This window comes from Nanorana parkeri, unplaced genomic scaffold, assembly GCF_000935625.1.
Source record: "Nanorana parkeri isolate BGI_ZX_2015 unplaced genomic scaffold, ASM93562v1 scaffold1426, whole genome shotgun sequence".
NCBI lineage: Eukaryota > Metazoa > Chordata > Amphibia > Anura > Dicroglossidae > Nanorana > Nanorana parkeri.
In genome coordinates this window covers 135,876-154,802 of record NW_017307694.1, presented here as the reverse complement: position 1 = coordinate 154,802, position 18,927 = coordinate 135,876, and the positions used below count along the sequence as shown (strand labels likewise).

The 18,927-nt window shown below is 46.8% G+C and overlaps 2 protein-coding genes across 2 annotated transcripts in view; both read left to right on the top strand.

Moving 5' to 3' along the window:
* Positions 1–1,017: 1,017 nt before the first annotated feature.
* LOC108798193 (gastrula zinc finger protein XlCGF57.1-like) lies at positions 1,018–5,377 on the top strand. Its single transcript, XM_018569921.1, has 4 exons — positions 1,018–1,095; positions 1,483–1,635; positions 2,187–2,307; positions 3,960–5,377. Exons 1-4 carry the CDS (start codon positions 1,018–1,020, stop codon positions 5,330–5,332), a joined length of 1,725 nt encoding a protein of 574 aa, XP_018425423.1. The 3' UTR covers positions 5,333–5,377.
* A 5,535-nt stretch (positions 5,378–10,912) lies between these two features.
* The window catches only part of LOC108798192 (oocyte zinc finger protein XlCOF7.1-like), a 44,800-nt gene continuing 36,785 nt past the window's right edge, over positions 10,913–18,927 (top strand). The window contains 5 exon segments of the mRNA XM_018569920.1: positions 10,913–10,990; positions 11,845–11,962; positions 12,257–12,337; positions 13,447–13,614; positions 13,797–14,611. Of these exon segments, the coding sequence (XP_018425422.1) occupies positions 10,913–10,990; positions 11,845–11,962; positions 12,257–12,337; positions 13,447–13,614; positions 13,797–14,611 (1,260 nt within the window).

The window sequence follows — 18,927 nt, the reverse complement described above, 5'->3', positions numbered from 1 at the left end:
CAACACAGTCAGGGGTCAGCTGACTCTGCACTGGGGGAATTGGTCACCTCTGGTGTTTTGGGGTCTCTAAAGACCTTACAACTTTAGAACTGGCAATAATAACATTTGGATGCACATAAATTGGACGTGTCTTCATTGCTCTGAGTATTGGATGCGGTTTAAAGGGCATAATAAATAGAGTCTGCGCCTTTTTGGCATATATACGCTGCGGACTGATCCTGCTGTCCTTGTAGCCGCCCAATACATTGGGAAGACAATCTTTAATAGCAAAAAGTTTCCCAGCACACTCACCAGCCAGCATCAAAGCCGGCTCCGACAAGCTCTCATGACAGTTCAGCGTCCCCTGGTCACTAGGTAACCAGGAGATGCTGAACTGTCATTACACACTGAAAACCTGGCGGAGCCGCCGTGATATCATGGCAGCTCCGCCGGGTTCTCAGTGTGTAATGACAGTCTAGCATCCCCTGGTTACTAGCAAAAAGTTCCCCAAAAAGTGACGCATGGGGGGGTCCCAGCTGCCATTGTGATGTGCGGGATCCTTTGTGCGTACCTGTGCCTTTAAGGGAGGTTGGCCTTCCTCCTGACAAACCTGCACCCAATTTTATCTTCTGCCCCCATGTGCTCCAAGATGGAGACTCTCATAGGTTAGAGTTAGGACCGCACTATATAGAGGTGGCTTGGCACGGATGTTCGACTTTCACATTTTCTGCAGAAGACGTGTATCTAAACCTCTGCTTTTAGCCTTAGCGGTGAGACAAGTTTTTTTGCATGCTGACTGGTGAGCGTGCTGGGAAACTTTTTGCTATTACTGTTTAAAGCCCTTCCATGTGCACCGCGCTGTAAAGCTGGTAACTAATTGATGAGTGCGTTTGCCATTTGTTTTGCTTGATATTAATCTTTACACACATATTCAATATTTGGTCTCACTTCAGTTTTTTTCATGGTACAGCCAACCCAACTTAACTGAGGGCAACGCGTCCTGCAAGAAAGAGCTCCAAATAGATTACCCAGCCAAGGATGGAGAAGGAGCGCGGTCACATGACTGAGAGGATACTAAACCTCACCCTGGAGATCATCTACCTGCTGACCGGAGAGGTGAGGAGGATTCTGGGAGGTCACATGACATCACTCTTATCTCTATTAATAAAACACAGACCTGACCGGAGAGGTGAGGAGGATTCTGGGAGGTCACATGACATCACTCTTATCTCTATTAATAAAACACAGACCTGACCGGAGAGGTGAGGAGGATTCTGGGAGGTCACATGACATCACTCTTATCTCTATTAATAAAACACAGACCTGACCGGAGAGGTGAGGAGGATTCTGGGAGGTCACATGACATCACTCGTATCTCTATTAATAACACACAGACCTGACTGGAGAGGTGAAACTTATTGTAATGAGAATTATGTTGATGAATCGAGGAAGTTTAATCTACTTTGGATGGTGACATAAGTTGTGTTTTGGCTTTTAATATAGAATTATATCGCTTTCAAGTTATCTGATGGCTTGGTTGCTTCCAACATGATGAAGACCCAAAACCCCGTTATAGATCCTCCATCTCCCTCCCTGAGAAAGACCAAGAAGGTTGAAGAAGTCACCAGCGAGATGATTGAGCTTCTGACGGGAGAGGTGAGCTAGATCCTTCAGACCCGTCCTCTGTATTCCCGAGATTCCACACAGGAACATCATGAGATCCCTCAGACCCGTCCTCTGTATTTCCGGGATTCCACACGGGAACATAAGGAGATCCCTCAGGATTATCAGGTAGCTGGGACTAAAGATCTTCTGTATTTTATTCATTTAAAATGAAAAACTGATAATATAATATCATTTTAGAGTGAAGATTTGCTTGAATTTGAACATGGAGGGGATGATGGTCCACATACGGAGGAAATCCCTCCAGAGATGAGCACAGGTGAGGAATAAACACTAAATCCAGAAAAGAGTCCCAGATTCTCCTTGTTCAGTCACTACAACAATCTCTTCTTCTCCCCCCTCCTCTGTCAGTAGACAGTAATGGGGGGACGGAATATGTCTAGTGGGGGGAGTCAGGAGCCATCAGCCTCTATTAGACTCCGGTTCTCCTCCTCACATCATGTCATTGTGTGTTACCAGCCAAGAGACGTGACCAGTCTCCCCCCACACACACTCTCTGGGGTCTCTCATACATCTCAGTACAGGGGGCTTCACTCTCATCTTTATTTGCAGACCCCGGAGACACTCAGAGAGACGTCAAATCTGAGGAGGAGGAAGAAGAACATGTGAGGATTAGAGTGGAAATTCCTCCAGAGATCAACACAGGTGAGTAATCTGAATTCCAAAGATGATTTGGGTTCCTAAACAAAAATGTTAAAATAGAATACAAGTCCAGGATAATTTTATACTTAAATACTCTTCAGGAAGTTGAAAAAAAATCTGTGGCTCCTATATGTCCCCCTCGGTGCCTGTTCTCCGCTACAAGATGTCCTCAGTCTTCTGGGTTTAATGACGCCCAGTGTCACTCAACCCAGAAGACTGAGGACAGACTGAGAGTGCAGGACATCATGGCCCCTGAATGAGAGTCACCACAGCACCCTATACATTTATTTATTGCTGTAGAGAGGGATAATGTTAGCACTGCTCTCTGCATTCTCCAGGGCAACCCCACCACTGGTTGAAGACCGGAGAGGATAGGGCCCAGTGCGTTGCGTGATCGGCCAGTAAACAGTGTCTGCAAGGCTCAGGGAGATTTCCTCTGACCGGCAGTGCCGCATGCGAACATGGAGCCGGGAAGCTGGCTCCCTGCTGTTTAGCTGGCTCGATGCTGATTGGCCGGGAAGCCAATCAGCATCGAGCCGGTCAAACAGATCTGATAATATGGCGACACGACCCCCCACCCTGCAGACAAATCATTCCCCTCACATAGATCCTTAGAGGCAGTCATTACCGTACCAGTCCCTCGGCCAGCTGGGCAGACACCGCTCTCCAAGATCTGTCCACGTCTCCTGTGTGTACAGCTCCCACGTGATCGGCCCTATGGGTTTGGGACCCCCCCTAACGCTCTTTCACACAGTGGGGTCCCAAACCCATAGTTCTACTCCAGCACCCCCAGGGATGTTTGCCTCCATGGTGTCACAGAACGGGGCTCACGGGTATCAACTGGAATCAGGTATGTGGACCGTTTCTACTACACTGGCAGGGACACTTAGAGGAAAGGGTGCAAGCCCTGTAGGCTGACAACTCCCAGAGCTGTACTACCGGGGAACAGAGCAGGGAACGGAAGGAGGTGTTGGAAGACAGAATAGGCTGGTAGGTCAAGGTACTGGGCAGGATGCTGCAATGCTAGGTAGGTGCCATGGGGTCCCTCAGGATGTGGAATCTAAGGGCCAGCCGGTGTTTACCAAAGCTCCTGATGGTGGAGATGGGCTTAGCTGCCTGCTGACACCAGGTCACAATCCCTAGGTTCACCCAACTCACCTAACAGCCAAGAATGGTGGACACGGCCAGAGTTCTGGACAGGTTGCAGACATACATACAATGGAAAAAACAAAGGTCAGGGACAGACAGATGACTAGGACTTCCAGGGACAATCCAGAGGATAGGGACAGACTGAAGACTGGGATTACCAGGGACAGGTCAAAGCTCAGGCCAGACTGAGGATAAGGATTTTCAGGGACAAGCCAAAGGTCGGTACCCGGGCAAACTCCATGGGGTGGTGGTGGTGGTAGTTTCGGCGGCAAGTCTGCAGCTGAACTGTGACACATGGCCTCTCTGCCTTCCCAGCCCATGACCAGACTTGGTAGACCCATTCAGTTCAGAAGGCTCTAGATCCCAGCACTAGGGAAGTAGTCCTGACCTCCTCCCTACCTGGGGATGCTTTGGCTTCCCTCCCACTACCAGAACCAATCACTGCAGGCGGAGAAGGGAGTTTGGCTTTCTAAATCCTTACTTACCGTTATTTGTATTTCCTCTAGATGGTGGAGAGGAAGATGGTGGCGTCACCTCTGGTTCTTCAGGACAAAACCCCATTACCCTAAATCTTCTTCCACCAGTTTGTGGAGAAGCTCTCTCATTGGATCCCTCCACACATGGGGGGCGGTTTCCCGATCACTCACCTTCCGGTACCCATCACACAGCTCACAAAGTTGACGAACCTTTCCCATGCTCTGGTGACTCTTTTGGCCAGAGGTCAGACTTCGTTTCCCACCCGCTAGATCACAAAGGGGAGAAGCCGTACTCATGTTGGGAATGCGGGAAATGTTTTCCTCGGAAACAGGAACTCATCGGACACCAAAGAACTCACACGGCCGTGAGGTCATTCACATGCCCTGAATGTAAGCGGAGTTTTTCCAAGAGAGGCGGTCTCATTGACCACCAGAGAACTCACACGGGGTTGAAGCCGTATTCGTGTTCGCAGTGCGGGAAAAGTTTTAGCCAGAGGTCATCTTTTTACGGACATCAAAAAGTCCACACTGGGGAGAAGCCATTTCCGTGTTCCGAATGCGAAAGATGTTTTTCCCAGAAGTCCCATCTTGTCTTGCATCAGAGGACTCACACGGGAGAGAAGCCATATTTGTGTTCGGAGTGTGGGAAATGTTTTGCCCAGAAATCTCTGTTGACCGGGCACATAAGAATGCACACGGGGGAGAGGCCACATTTATGTGGGCAGTGCGGAAAAAGGTTTACCCAGAAGTCATATCTAGTCTCGCATAAAAAAATTCATGAGAAAGTGAAGCCGTATTCATGTTCGGAATGTGGCACCGGTTTTCATGCGAGAGACCAACTTATCATACACCAGGCCACCCATGTGGGGGAGAAGCCATATTCATGTTCAGAACGTGGCACTTGCTTTTCTACAAGAGACCAACTTATTTCACACGAGATGACTCATGCAGAGCAGAAGACTTTTTCCTGCCTGGAGTGCGGCAAGTGTTTCGCACAAAGATCAAGTCTCATCACCCACGAACAATATCACACAGGGGAGAGGCCATATTCCTGTGCTGAGTGCGGGAAATGTTTTGCTTTGAAATACATGCTTACAAGCCATGAAAAAATTCACAAAAGTGTGAAGTCGAATTCGTGCTCACAATGCGGGAAATGCTTTACCTCCAGGTCCTCTCTCGTCAGACATGAACGAATTCACACCGGGGAGAAGCCCTTTCAATGTCCCGAGTGCGGGAGACGTTTCTCCATCAGACAGCATCTTGTTTTTCATCAGAGGACTCATACAGGGGAGAAGCCTCATGCGTGTCTGGAATGCGGGAGATGTTTTGCCCAGAAGTCAGCTCTGAGCCGGCATGTACAAGTCCACAGGGGACGAAGCCTTATTCCTTTGACTCAAGACTAATCTTCCTTTATAGAAGAAGAGGCTTCTGTGTCAGGGGTGAGTGCTGAGACATGAATAAAGAAAGGACTACAAAGGGAAAAACAATGTAAGACTTCAATTATTCTCCTATATCCGTTGGTTAACCTAAGGCACACCAAAAAGCTTCAATAAAGTACCTTGGGTGTATGCTGCACCCCCACCCCATGCTGCTCTACAGGAGGTATTTCTGGCAAATGGCTGCTGTCAAAATGACAGCCGGGACTTTCTCTGTACATGACAGCCGGGACTTTCTCTGTACGTGACAGCCGGGACTTTCTCTGTGCATGACAGCCGGGACTTTCTCTGTACACGACAGCCGGGACTTTCTCTGTACACGACAGCTGGGACTTTCTCTGTGCATGACAGCCGGGACTTTCTCTGTGCATGACAGCCGGGACTTTCTCTGTACATGACAGCCGGGACTTTCTCTGTTCATGACAGCCGGGACTTTTTCTGTACATGACAGCCGGGACTTTTCTTTACATGACAGCCGGAACTTTCTCTGTACATGATAGCCGGGACTTTCTCTGTACATGACAGCCGGGACTTTCTCTGTACCTGACAGGCGGGACTTTCTCTGTACATGACAGCCGGGACTTTCTCTGTACATGACAGCTGGGACTTTCTCTGTACATGACAGCCGGGACTTTCTCTGTGCATGACAGCCGGGAATTGAAGTGCCACACCAGTTAAAACCCAACTCCACTCAAGACCTATTCCCTACCACCCCACTGTAACCTATCCTGACAGGTGTTAAAGTTTCACCATCCAGGTTTCCGCTGGTAGGTACCACTAAACCAGTGCTATGCAGTAACCCTCGCCGGCCTCCCCTCTAACCGTGGTCCTCTAGAGCAGTGGTAGGCAACCTCAACAAGGCCTGTTGTGGTGAAACTGCATATCCCATAATGCCTTTGCCTCTGGGAGTTACGTCTATGGCTGTCAGAGTCTTGCAATGCCTCGTGGGACTTGTAGTACCACCACAGCTGGGGTACTGAGGTTGCTTGCCCCTGCTCTGGAGGACCCCATGGGAATTGTCCACATGACACAGGCAGTGGCATGGAAACAAGACCTCTGAAGGAACCCCACAGAGAGGAGGAGGACCCAGCGCTGGATGATCATGTTATCATGAGGTAAGGAAAGTGAAGAACAGGACTTAGGTTTTTTGTTTTTTTAAGGGGTGGTGGTAGGAGGGAGGGATTATAGTTTTTAGATTTTATTCCTGGAGTTGGGGTTTAAAATAATTCAGATACAACTTTATTCAGCTAGTGTCAGGGGGACATTCAAGCAGAGTAGTCAACCCGCTTCAGGGGTCCAAAACACACCCCCTTCATTAGGGCCTAATGAGAGAAATCAGGTACGTGGACTACCATCCCTGCAGCTTGGCTTGTGATGGAAGGACTTCAGGCTTATCAGCAGCTGGTTTGGTTGAGGGAAAACAGAAGATATCAAAGCTGCAACTAGGCCTGATTAAAGAGAACCTGTTAGTACAGAAATATTGCCATCACTGCCTTTTTTAAGGTATATGCTTCCAAACTGCCATCTTTATATTTTTGTTCCTAGCAGATGAGCCATGACCTGAAGCAAGCATGCCGAGATCTATTTCTTCTCAGCGTTCGGTGAGAAACACCGTAGACCACTGGGGTTGGGTTTACCATTCAACTCAGCCTGCTTTAGCTTAGTATACTAAGGAGGAAGAGTATCTCTCCCAGCTAGTTTGATGCAAGAGTAAAGATTTTATGTTGGGGCATTGTTCCAGATCACCATGTCTTGGAGATACACTGCCACAGCCCAATGCAAGCTTAATGTCCTACCTTGGCTTCCAAGCCTTGGAGATTTACTTAGGGATGCCACCTGTCCAGGATTCACCTGGACAGTCCGGGTTTTGAATGCTGTGTCCGGGTTTCATGGCAGCTAAAACCCGGACACAAGATGTGAGACAGACGGGGCTACTGGCCCCCCACTGAAAATAGTCTCAACTGTGATATTTACATATGAAAAAGCCACGACTCATTCTCCCCCAAAAAATGTCCGCACGTCGCTAGAGTGTTCTGGTTTCACTTGAAGAAAAGGTGGCAACTCTAGTCATTTACTGCAGCCTCTGCTTCAAGGTTAGAGTGATAATGTGCATGCCCCTGCAGCCCTCAGCATGCATGGCGTCCTTCTTTGGCCATCAAACCTTCGAGTCACCACAGCCTCTGCTTCAATGTTAGAGTGGCCTTCACACATGCTCTTGGAAATCTTGAGGCCCTGGATGGGCAATGTTCTTCCATGGCCACCAAACCTTGGAGTCGCCACAGCCTCTGCTTCAAGGTCTTGAGGTCCTCGACATGCCATAGTGTCCTCCTTTGGCCACCAAACCTTAAAGAGTCACCATAGCCTCTGCTGCTTCCTCTCTGCAGTTGAAGACACCGCTGCCCGGTTTCACACCATGGTAAGCAACCCTCAAAAATTCACTTCTGCAATTGACCCACCACGTTGGTAATCCCGTTCCTAGGGGGGGATGGTGCTGCCATTTCCTCATTTGGGGGTCAGTGTCTCTCTAGTTCCCCATTTTGAATCACTGAGCCATCTACAACGTCCCTCATTTGAAGGGACTGTCCTTCTTTTGGAACCAAATCTCCCTCTTTATTCCTCAGTCGTCCTTGCTTTTGGTGTGATGTATAGACCTCTATAACAAAAATGTACCAACTACCAAAAGTGTTGTACTGCCCCGGAGCTTTCACCCAACCTCTACTGTATTTTGAAAAATAAAAGTAATGGTCTAAAAAATGTTGGCCTACTAATTTTTCATGGGCCGTTTATCTGGGTAGCCATGATGGTGGCTCACAAGCCCCCCTATGGATAGCACATTGCAGGCGACAGGTTCTCTTTAAGATGACATTAGGGGTCACCCTTCCACTTTACTTCCACAGCTAAATGTAAACACAGCAGGCAGTGTCTGGGAGCAATAGCCAGCCTGATAGGCAGGAAGTATAAAAAAAAAAGGTTATAAAAAAATGTAATAAAAAATACAAAAACAAAAAGGAAAGTCCCCCCCGACCCCACGAATACTAACGGAAACACAAGTCGGATTCACCTACGTAGAAAAATTTACGATTTTGCGCCAGAGTGAGAGCAATAATTATCGGCCCGATATTCACGAATATCTCCCGTCCGCAGTGTAATAGCCCGCAGTGTGATCGCCCACGCGGTACTGCAATGCCCTGCATTCCTGTGCCGCGTGTTTGCAAAAAATGTGCATTCAGTTTCATTCTGAACTAACTCTATTTGTGTATTTCATTTTAAATAAAAGATGCAATTTGTTTTTATCCGATTAATAGAAAAATAATCGGCCAACTAATCGATTATGCAGCCCTGCAATCAGCCTTCCCATTTCTTAAGAATAATAAAAATCCATCTCAGGCTGTGTACATGAAGCTATAAACAGCTACCTGTCTCCTCTCTATCATCACTATTCTCCTCCCACTTCCGCACTGCCGTTCCTGCACTTCCGCTGTCAAAAGCTTCCCGGTTGCCATAGTGACGCCCGGCCGAGTAATTGGGTAGGGAATACAGCGTTAGAGAACTGGATGCCAATAGCCACCACTAGAGGGCGAGGAGGATGTGTCCTGAGCAAAGAAGGTGCGGCGGCCATTTTGTTGTATACACATTTAGTTTCTTCACTCTTTTCTTTTTGACAAAAACACGTTTTACGGTCTCAGAATCATTTTCTGCAAATGGGAAGACTTGTTATATTTCAGAGGTTTTTTTTCTGTTTTGTAATTGTACTCCAGCCAGAGGCAACCATTTTGTTGTAGCCCACAGGAGGAAGGAGGAGTTTTTATCTGGTTGAAGAAACTTCCTGGAATGGGTTTGAGGCTGGATTGTGTGTGTCCAGTGTGGAGGAGGTAATAATATTTTATTATTATGGGATAAGGGGGTCCCAGCACTCTGTGTGGACTGGATGGGTTGGGTCATGTCACCCTAACAAATCACCACCTTCTTCTGATGTGTAGAACATTAGATGGCGAGCTTCATAGGGACTGGATTCAATGCCGCTGGGGACGTATTCTCAGATGTCCTGTAGAATTACTGATGAGCAGAGTTTATTCATTATGTTGTGTCAGGCAGATGGTCTTTTCTAAGCTCTATGGTCGAAGGTCCCGTCTGGTTGCATTCAAGCTGAGCTCTGAGATTTTGTAAAGAAGAACTTCTCGCTCCGACAGGCTCCTTCCATCTGGGCAACCACCGGGCCCCACAAAGATTCTTCTCTAAGGCTCTCTGGCCGGTGGTCATCACCTACAATGCAGGATCAATGAGGATGGCAAGGGCCCATCCACAACCTGGAGTGTCATAGCGAAGAGGTGAGCACCCGAAGCCTGCCGGAGCGAGGAATCACTTGAGTATTCCACCTTATTTCTCTACCACTAGGAGGTAACAAACATTTAACCCTTGCAGTGTGGTGAACCCCCGCTGTTTACAAAAATCCCAGAGTTCAACTTCCCCAGCCATTTCCTATGGTGGGCGGTAAGGACCAATCGCAAACCATTGTGGAACGAGGAACGTCCAATAAACTGAAATGTGACGATACAACTAGGACGATTCGGAATCCATCTTGCAGTCCTAGATGTCCACATTGTATTTACCACCAGTGGATCTGTTTATGTAGGGTTGACACCTATCCCGGATTCGCCTGGACAGTCTGGGTTTTGAGTCCTGTATCTGCTGTTTCCAGGTTTCAGGCCAGCTGAAACCCAGACACAGCAGACACAGGACTCAAAACCTGGACTGTCCAGGCAAATCCAGGACAGGTGGCAACCCTATGTTCACGTGAAAGATACAAGTCAGAAGCTGGTATTTACCATGTGCCTATAGAACGCACCAGGAGCTCATAGTGGAAGTTGCTGGAGAAAGTGTCGGAAGGGAGGGTTACGCTCGCTTCTGTGCTCCATGGCCAATGTCACAAGCGGTAAGGGCAATCATGGATGGTTGCTATGAGCAATGGGCCCTTCACAACAGCGGCCTCTTGTTCTTACTGCATGACATTTTCTGTCCTGACGCTGTGTACCTCCGAGTCCTATCAGCCCTTTGTTACCCGAGCAGAAAAATCTCTATAATAGTCGTACATGGATGGGTCTTCTCTGCTACGTGTCCACTTATTGACCCAAAAGCCATTCATTAGAGTCCTATCTTCAGCCCCGGAATGAGAGGTCTCAGGCTGCAATGAGTTTGAGGGCATTAAGCATTGGTGGTTGAGGGTTACTTGCCACCAAGTAATTCGCCATAGTGCTCCTCATGGGAAAGTCTCAGGCCTAAGGGGTTCTGAAAGGTTTTTCGGCATGGTCATGTAACCTGGTGGATCAGGTTACTGTGTGGATATAAGTATGTGCTATCTAAAACACCTACTATACTGTGCACTTCCTCTTACCCATACCTGTGCCTCCCTGTCTTTCACTAGGATGTCTATGCTTGTTTCATATGTTTATTTTCCCTCATTACAGGTTTTTTTGTGTGATATGACAAACACGACCTTATAAAAGTGGAAAGGTTTACTAGGGATACCTCTGAGTAGACCACCTGAGGATGGAGAAGGATCAGAGTCACATGACTGAGAAAGTATTAGACCTCACCCTGGAGATCATCTTCCTGCTGAATGGAGAGGTGAGGAGGATTCTGGGAGGACACATGACATTACCCATATCTCTATCTCAGAAGAGGCTTCTGGTAGGTCTCATGACATCACCCTTATCTCTATCTCAGAAGAGGATTCTGGGAGGTCTCATGACATCACCCTTATCTCTATCTCAGAAGAAGATTCTGGGAGGTCTCATGACATCACCCTTATCTCTATCTCAGAAGAGGATTCTGGGAGGTCTCATGACATCACCTATATTTCTATCTCAGAAGAGGATTCTGGGAGGTCCCATGACATCACCCTAATCTCTATCTCAGAAGAGGATTCTAGGAGGTCACATGACATAATTTTTATCTCCTTTAATAAAACGCAGTGATAACCATATTGTTCTAAAATGATTTTTTAATGTTTTGAGGCTTTCAATTCTTGTTTAGACGATGGCATAACGTGAATTTTGTTTTATAGAATTATATCGCTTTCAAGTTATCTGATGGCTTGGCTGCTTCCCACTTGATGAAGACACCAAGTTCCTTTATTAAACCTCTATCTGACTCTCTGAGAAAAAACAAGAAGATTCTAGAAGTCACCCAGAAGATCATTGAGCTGCTGACGGGAGAGGTGAGTGGTGCCGGGGATTCTGGGACATGATCCAGGAACAGACAAGGGATGTGTCTGGATGGTGACTGTATCATTGTGTGTGTCAGGTTCCTATAAGGTGTCAGGATGTCTCTGTCCATTTCTCCATGGAGGAGTGGGAGTATCTAGAAGGACACAAGGATGGGTATCACTGGATTTTAAAGCACACTTTAACTGAAAACCACATCCATGAAATACTTTTAGAGGTAACAGGACAACTTGTAAAGGAATAATTGTTCTATAGGTGACGCTGGATGTAAACCTGTCTGATTGTGGAGTTGAACGTAGAGAGGAAGAAGAGTCGTATGTGTTAGATAGTGATCCATGTGAAGAGGATGAAATCCCTCCAGAGATCAGCACAGGTGAGTAATAAACACTAAATCCAGAGAAGAGTCCCAGATTCTCCTTGTTCAGTCACTACAACAATCTCTTCTTCTCTCCCTCCTCTGTCAGTAGACAGTAATGGGGGGGACGGAATGTGTCTAGTGGGGGGAGTCAGGAGCCATCAGCCTCTATTAGACTCCGGCTCTCCTCCTCACATCATGTCATTGTGTGTTACCAGCCAAGAGACGTGACCAGTCTCCCCCCCACACACACTCTCTGGGGTCTCTCATACAACTCTGTACCATGGGCTTCACTCTCATCTTTATTCACAGACACCAGAGACATCAAAACCGAGGAGGATGAAATACAAGTGACAATTAAAGAGGAGGAAATCCTTAAGGAGAGCATCACAGGTAAGTAATGAGTTCTCAGCCAGATATGGTTGGATGTCCAGCAGAATTAAGAGTGTAAAACATAGCCAGGATTTGACAAGAAAGATGGTGAATGGCATGTTTATGGAAAGACAGCGGTACGTGGTTAGGCAAACTCTGTCCTGAAGGGTCATTGGTTTGAGTCCTACTAGGTTTTTATTCTCATCACTGCTTTTTCTCTTGACAAGGTGACTGTCCTTCCATCATTTCTTGTGGTCCTTATCACATGGGGACGGGAACACTCTCAATCCTCCATCAACAGACATTTCTGAACTGCTGGTGTTGGCAAAGGACAGCTTGTGTTCGCAGGAGACGCCTCCCAGCCGGGTCATGAGATCAAGTCAATTTGTTAGAAAGTTGGTGGTTTCAGTTTAGATTTTGTGAACACCCATGTTTGCCAAAGCCAACTGGAAGGTGACCAAAGGTAGTTTTTGGTGGAGGTTCAGTGTCCTATCTATCCTCTTGTTTTCTTTCTGGTGTTCTGCTAGGTTTTAAGCAAGACTGTTGGTTGTATACATTAGGGATGCACCAATACCGATTTTTCCATATTGAGTACCGATATTTTTGACGAGGAAGCATGGATCTGGCTTTCTGGCAAATCCAGAAGCCAGAGGGTGGGTATTGACTCGCCACCTGGCTTCCTGATTGATCGAGAAGCCGGCCAATCAGGAAGCCGAGCAGCGAAACATTACATGGCGCCCGGCTTCCTGATTGGCTGTGAAGCCGGCTCCATACTCCCTCATCACCAGGTGACGACGGAGCATGGAGCCAGCTTTCTTGCCAATCAGGAATCTGGGGTACAGGTAATGACACACCGTCCAGCTTCCTGATTGGCCAGCTTCCCAACCAATCAGGAAGCTAGGCGGTGAGTCATTATACGCTGCACAGCTTCCTGATTGGCCGGGAAGCTGACTCCATGCTCTCTCGTCACCAAGTGACGAGGGAGTCAGGCAGCATGTAATGACTCGCTGCCCGGCTACCTGATACTGGAAGTTCGGGTATCGGGCTAGGCATCGGAGCATTTGGGCAAGTACTCGCCCAAATACTTGGTATCAGCACCGATACTATTATCGGTATCGGTGCATCCCTAGTATACATTATTCAGGATGACATAGTGAATGAAAACCACGTTCACGCCATTGATATGTTCTTCTTTGCCTCTGGAAGCCCCAAATTAGGACACCCCCATTACTTTCAGTGTGAAGAGCCAGTATTGCTCAGTGGGCATGTCGAAGCTCTGACATCCAAACTTGAGATTGGTAAGGTATATATGAAGACGTCATGAGGTGCCAACTCATTGTTTCAGCTTGAATATGCCTTGACAGGTTTTATGTAAAGTCCTATCCATGAAGGGAACCTATTCTGAAATGAGAACCTGTCATGGTAGCCTCCATATTGGAGTTCAGCTTTTAAGATTCTTATTATGTTTGGTTTCCTCCAGATTGTGGAACGGAAGATAAAGAGGCCGCATCCAGTTCTTTAGGAGTGAACCCCATTACCATAACTCTCCATCCAACGGTTTACAGTCTGTCATCAGAACCCTCTACACATGGCGGGAATTTCCCTGTTCACTCTCCTCCTATTACTTGTCCTACAGCTCATATTGGTGAATCATTCCCATGTTCTGGTGCTTCGTTGACCCAGAGGGTAGACCTCACTTCCCACCAGCGAGTTCACGATGGGGACAAGCCATACTCATGTTCAGAATGTGGGAAGCGGTTTCCTCGGAAACAGGAACTCATTGGACACCAAAGAACTCACACAGCTATGAAGTCCTTTTCATGTTCTGAATGTGGGAGATGTTTTACCCGGCGAGGAAGTCTCACAGAACACGAGCGAATTCACACAGGGATGAAGCCGTATTCTTGTTCGGAGTGCGGCAAAAGCTTTAGCCAGAAATCAACTTTTTATGCACATAGAAAAGTTCACACGGGGGAGAAGCCCTTTTCATGTTCCGAATGCGGAAGGTGTTTTTCCAAAAAATACCATCTGACTTTACACGAGAGGAGTCACACGGGAGAGAAGCCATATTCGTGTCTGGAATGCGGGAGAGGGTTTGCCCAGAAATCTCTACTGATAGGGCACGTAAGGATTCACACTGGGGAAAAGCCGCATTCCTGCGCGGAGTGTGGGAAGAGGTTTACCCTGAGGTCAAACCTGGTGGCGCATGAAAAAGTTCATGCCAGGGTGAAGCCATATGCGTGTTCAGAATGCGAAAAAAAATTTCCTTCCAGGGACCAACTTACCATTCACCAGGCCATTCACATGGTGGAGAAGCGCTATTCATGTTCGGAATGCGGGAGATGTTTTTCCGAGATAGATCAACTACTTTTACACCTGACAGCTCACACAGGCCAGAAGCCACAATCATGTTCTTAACCGGGGAACTGCCAAGTAATTGGTACTCAACACCCATGAAGACAGAGAGGAGCCATATTCCAGTTCATAATTTGGTGAGCCCTCTTCCATGGAGTTGTATCTCATCATAGATGAAAACAATCATGCAGAGCTGTTGATTGCGGTCAGAATGAGGAAGATCTTTCTCTGGTTTCACACCACCACACTCAGGCGGTGGGGAAAAATACTCCTGTGTTCTCGGAAGAAGAGGTTTTACGCAGACATTAATTCTTCCCAAAATCACTTGGAGAAGTAGTATACTTGCCATCACTCACCCCCCATTACTTGTCCCACAGCTCATAGTGGTAAACCATTCACATGTTCTGGTGCTTCTTTTACCCAGAGGGCAGATCTCACATCACACCAGCGTGGTAACGAAGGGGAGAAGCCATATTCATATTCTGAATTCTGTCCCTATTGGCAACGGTGAAACAATATTGATGTTAAGGAAGCTCTAAGAACCGTGCGTGAAAGGGACTTCTCTCCTAGATGTCCACTTAGTCACCCAACAGCCATTCCAGAGTCTTATCTTCAGCCCTTGGATAAGACGCCTCTCAGGTTGCGATGGGTTAGAGGACTTTTAGCATTGGTGGTTGAGGGTTACACCAATCCTGTTGCCACCACATAAGTCATCATCAAGACTTTTCCCTCATGGGAAAATCTCGGACCTGGGAGGTTATGAAACCATATTGATGTTCAGGATGTGGACATGCTTTGCCTCCAAATGCTCTCTCACCAGACATGAAAGAATTCAGTGGATTTCCTGGAATCTGTCCTTATTAACCACAAAAAAAATTCCCACATAGGAGAAACCATTTGCATATTCTACGTATGCTAGATGTTGTTCTAGTAGGCAACATTGGAGGCCCCGCAGAGGTTGTATTAGTCTGTTGCCTGGAAGTCAGTTCTAAGCGGAAATGTCCTGTCTATGTTGGAAAGAATACTCAGCCAGATCTCCTTCATGGCACATCTTCGTTTCCCATGTGGGACTGGAGGCTCCTCAACCAGATGTGGAAGTTGATGCATAGAGGGGGAAAAAAATCAATATTTGAATCATTGCTTATGGTTATTTTTTGAGGCAAACCCCTGAGGGCTACTACAGATATTGCAAACACAACCCACAAGAGACATCCACCTTCCACATTTTGATCCACTGAGTACCGAATTGGCTTTGAGGAAGCAATTTTGTCAGAGCAAATGGACAACACTTTATAAAACCTTCTTCACAGTCTCGTGTCCCCTAATGCGCACGTTACGCTAAAGCAGTCCATTGATTGTGAATGGGATGTCAATATACCCCAATGCATAGAAAACCAAACCTGCAGCTTTATGGCACCTGCATAGACAGATCCTGTGTGTGTGCATTAAGTTACCATCATATTATTGTGTTTTACTGCGACAAGCCGTTCCTAAGGTTTTTGCTCTCCTTTGGATCATCTGGATACTGAAGTGCCATGGAATTTTTCTTTTTTTTTGTTAAATTCAGCGCATGTGTTCTTTGTTGAGATGAGGTAACCATGAGATATCCTCAGCGTTGGAGTCCCATAATTCTCGATTAGTTTATGGGCTCAGGCAGAGGGGGGGCTACCCAAACCCTTGTGCCCTTGCAAATTCACCTCAGCGGGACCGGAAACACAAAGCAGGTCAAACCAAACCCAGCCTCAGATCAGTCATTTTGTGCGACGCCGTTGACGTGAAAAGGAACCTGCAGACTTTTTTTGAAGGCTAACAGCAGCAGTCTACATGAACTCTAATACAGAAAATGGCCTGAAACATATACAGTGGACTAAAAAATATGTATAAAAACTTTATACGGAGATCCTTCTCTCTAAACTGGAAGTATCTTTTTTTTAAAAAGGTCACCTTATATATATATATATATATATATATATATATATATATATATATATACAGTATTTATAACCATGCGGGCTGAGGCTTTGAAAGAAATAAAAAATGGCTTATTGTGTAGCACAAAAATGTCTCTTCCAATTGTTGTTCTTGCTTTACATACAATAAACCTGTCCACGTTCCTTTACAAACAGCCTGACAAAGACCGAACAATGAAAAAGTCGGACTCAACAGCCAATCGATCTGCATGAACCTTTTCCCTGCATTTATCAGTCAATAACCTGAGTGCTCCCTCCAGCCGTTCCTGCTTGTGCTCCGCTTCTCCTCTTCCTACACGGACCTGTGCTGCTATGTGAATAGACATTGGGAGAAGAGGAGGGGTATCCAGGTCCTGTCTTGACAGCTTCTGAGATCATTCAAAATTCATTGACAGGTACATTTGACCTCCTTCTGACCAGCTGTTGACCTCCTTCTGAACTGCAGTTAATCTTCTGATCTTCAGTTTACCTCCTTCTAAACTCCAGTCGATCTCCTGATCTCCAGTTGACCTCCTTCTGACCAGCAGTTGACCTTTTTCTGGCGTGTAGTTAACCTCCTTCTGAACTGCAGTCAATCTTCAGTTGACCTCCTTCTGAACTGCAGTTGACCTTCTGACCAGCAGTTGACCTTTTTCTGACCTGTAGTTAACTTCCTTCTGAACTCCAGTTGATCTCCTGATCCATAGTTTAACTCCTTCTTGCCTGCAGATGACCTCCTTCTGACCAGCAGTTGACCTTTTTCTGGCCTGTAGTTAACCTCCTTCTGAACTGCAGTCGATCTCCTGATCTTCAGTTGACCTCCTTCTGACCTGTAGTTGACCTCCTTCTGAACTGCAGTTAATCTTCTGTTCTTCAGTTTACCTCCTTTTAAACTCCAGTCGATCTCCTGATCTCCAGTTGACCTCCTTCTGACCAGCAGTTGACCTTTTTCTGGCCTGTAGTTAACCTCCTTCTGAACTGCAGTCGATCTCCTGATCTTCAGTTGACCTCCTTCTGACCTGTAGTTGACCTCCTTCTGAACTGCAGTTAATCTTCTGTTCTTCAGTTTACCTCCTTCTGACCAGCAGTTGACCTCCTTCTGGCCTGTAGTTAACTCCTCCTGATCTTCAGTTGACCTCCTTCTGACCAGCAGTTGACCTTTTTCTGGCCTGTAGTTAACTCCTCCTGATCTTCAGTTGACCTCCTTCTGACCTGCAGTTGACCTTCTGACCTGTACTTGACCTTTTCTGGCTTGTAGTTAACCCGCTTTTGACCTGGAGTGGACCTCCTTATGACCATGGACTTGTATGGGAATGCCAGACCCATCTAATTCAAACAAGAGCCCGTCAGCACACGCCATTACTCTGTGACAAGATAACACTGGACATGGCATGACCAAAGAGGGACACGAGGCGTGTCACAGGGTTGAGGAACGCCTGTTGGGTATTAATGAACCATTGGACAGAAGGATAAATGAGCAAAGACTGGTGTCCACCCTGAACCACGGAACTGAGCCCCACGACTGGGAGTGACCCCGACACTATTATAGGGGCAGCCTGGGCAGAGGGGAGGAGTTTGGTGTGTCATCCATAGCAAACAATCATATTTCTCATCTCACAACTTAGCATCAGAACAATGTCAGCTACAATCTTATTGGCTGCCCTATAAAGCAATAGAATCATTCTAGTTTTTCTAGACTAATAATTATTAATATTGCTGCAGCTCAAGCTGGTTACAAAACCCTTGAAATGTAACTGTAAACTCACTTCCGCCCTGTGGCTCCCCCACTTCCGCTGTGTGCGTTCCATAGCCGCCTAGCGGCTTCCTGGTTGCCATAGTGACGATCAGCACAGGGACTGAACAATCTTCCAGAGGCCAGACACCATAGCGTTTATTCCAGTGTGGAGCCACCACTAGAGGGCGACCGTGTCCTATGTGAGCAGTGGAAGTGTCCTCAGTGCAAGAGAGAGGCGGCCATTTTGTTGTAGAGCACAGTACACTAGTTTTACTCAATTCAAAACACATTATAGAAAACACAGAATCATTGTTTGGTAGATATGATGTAGAGTAATTTCTCACAAGTTTAAGCTAAAAAGACGCAAAATGTGATGTGCTCCATGTCTGCTAAGCAGCCATTTTGTTGTAGACCTGAGACAGAGGGGAGGAGCTCTGGTATTGCTGGAATTCTCCTGCTGGGGGTGTGAGTCTGGACAGAGTGTGTGCCCAGTGAGGAGGAGGTAATAATGTCTTATTATTATTAGAGGAGAAAGAGAGAAGGGGGTCCCAGCACTCTCTGTGGATTGGATG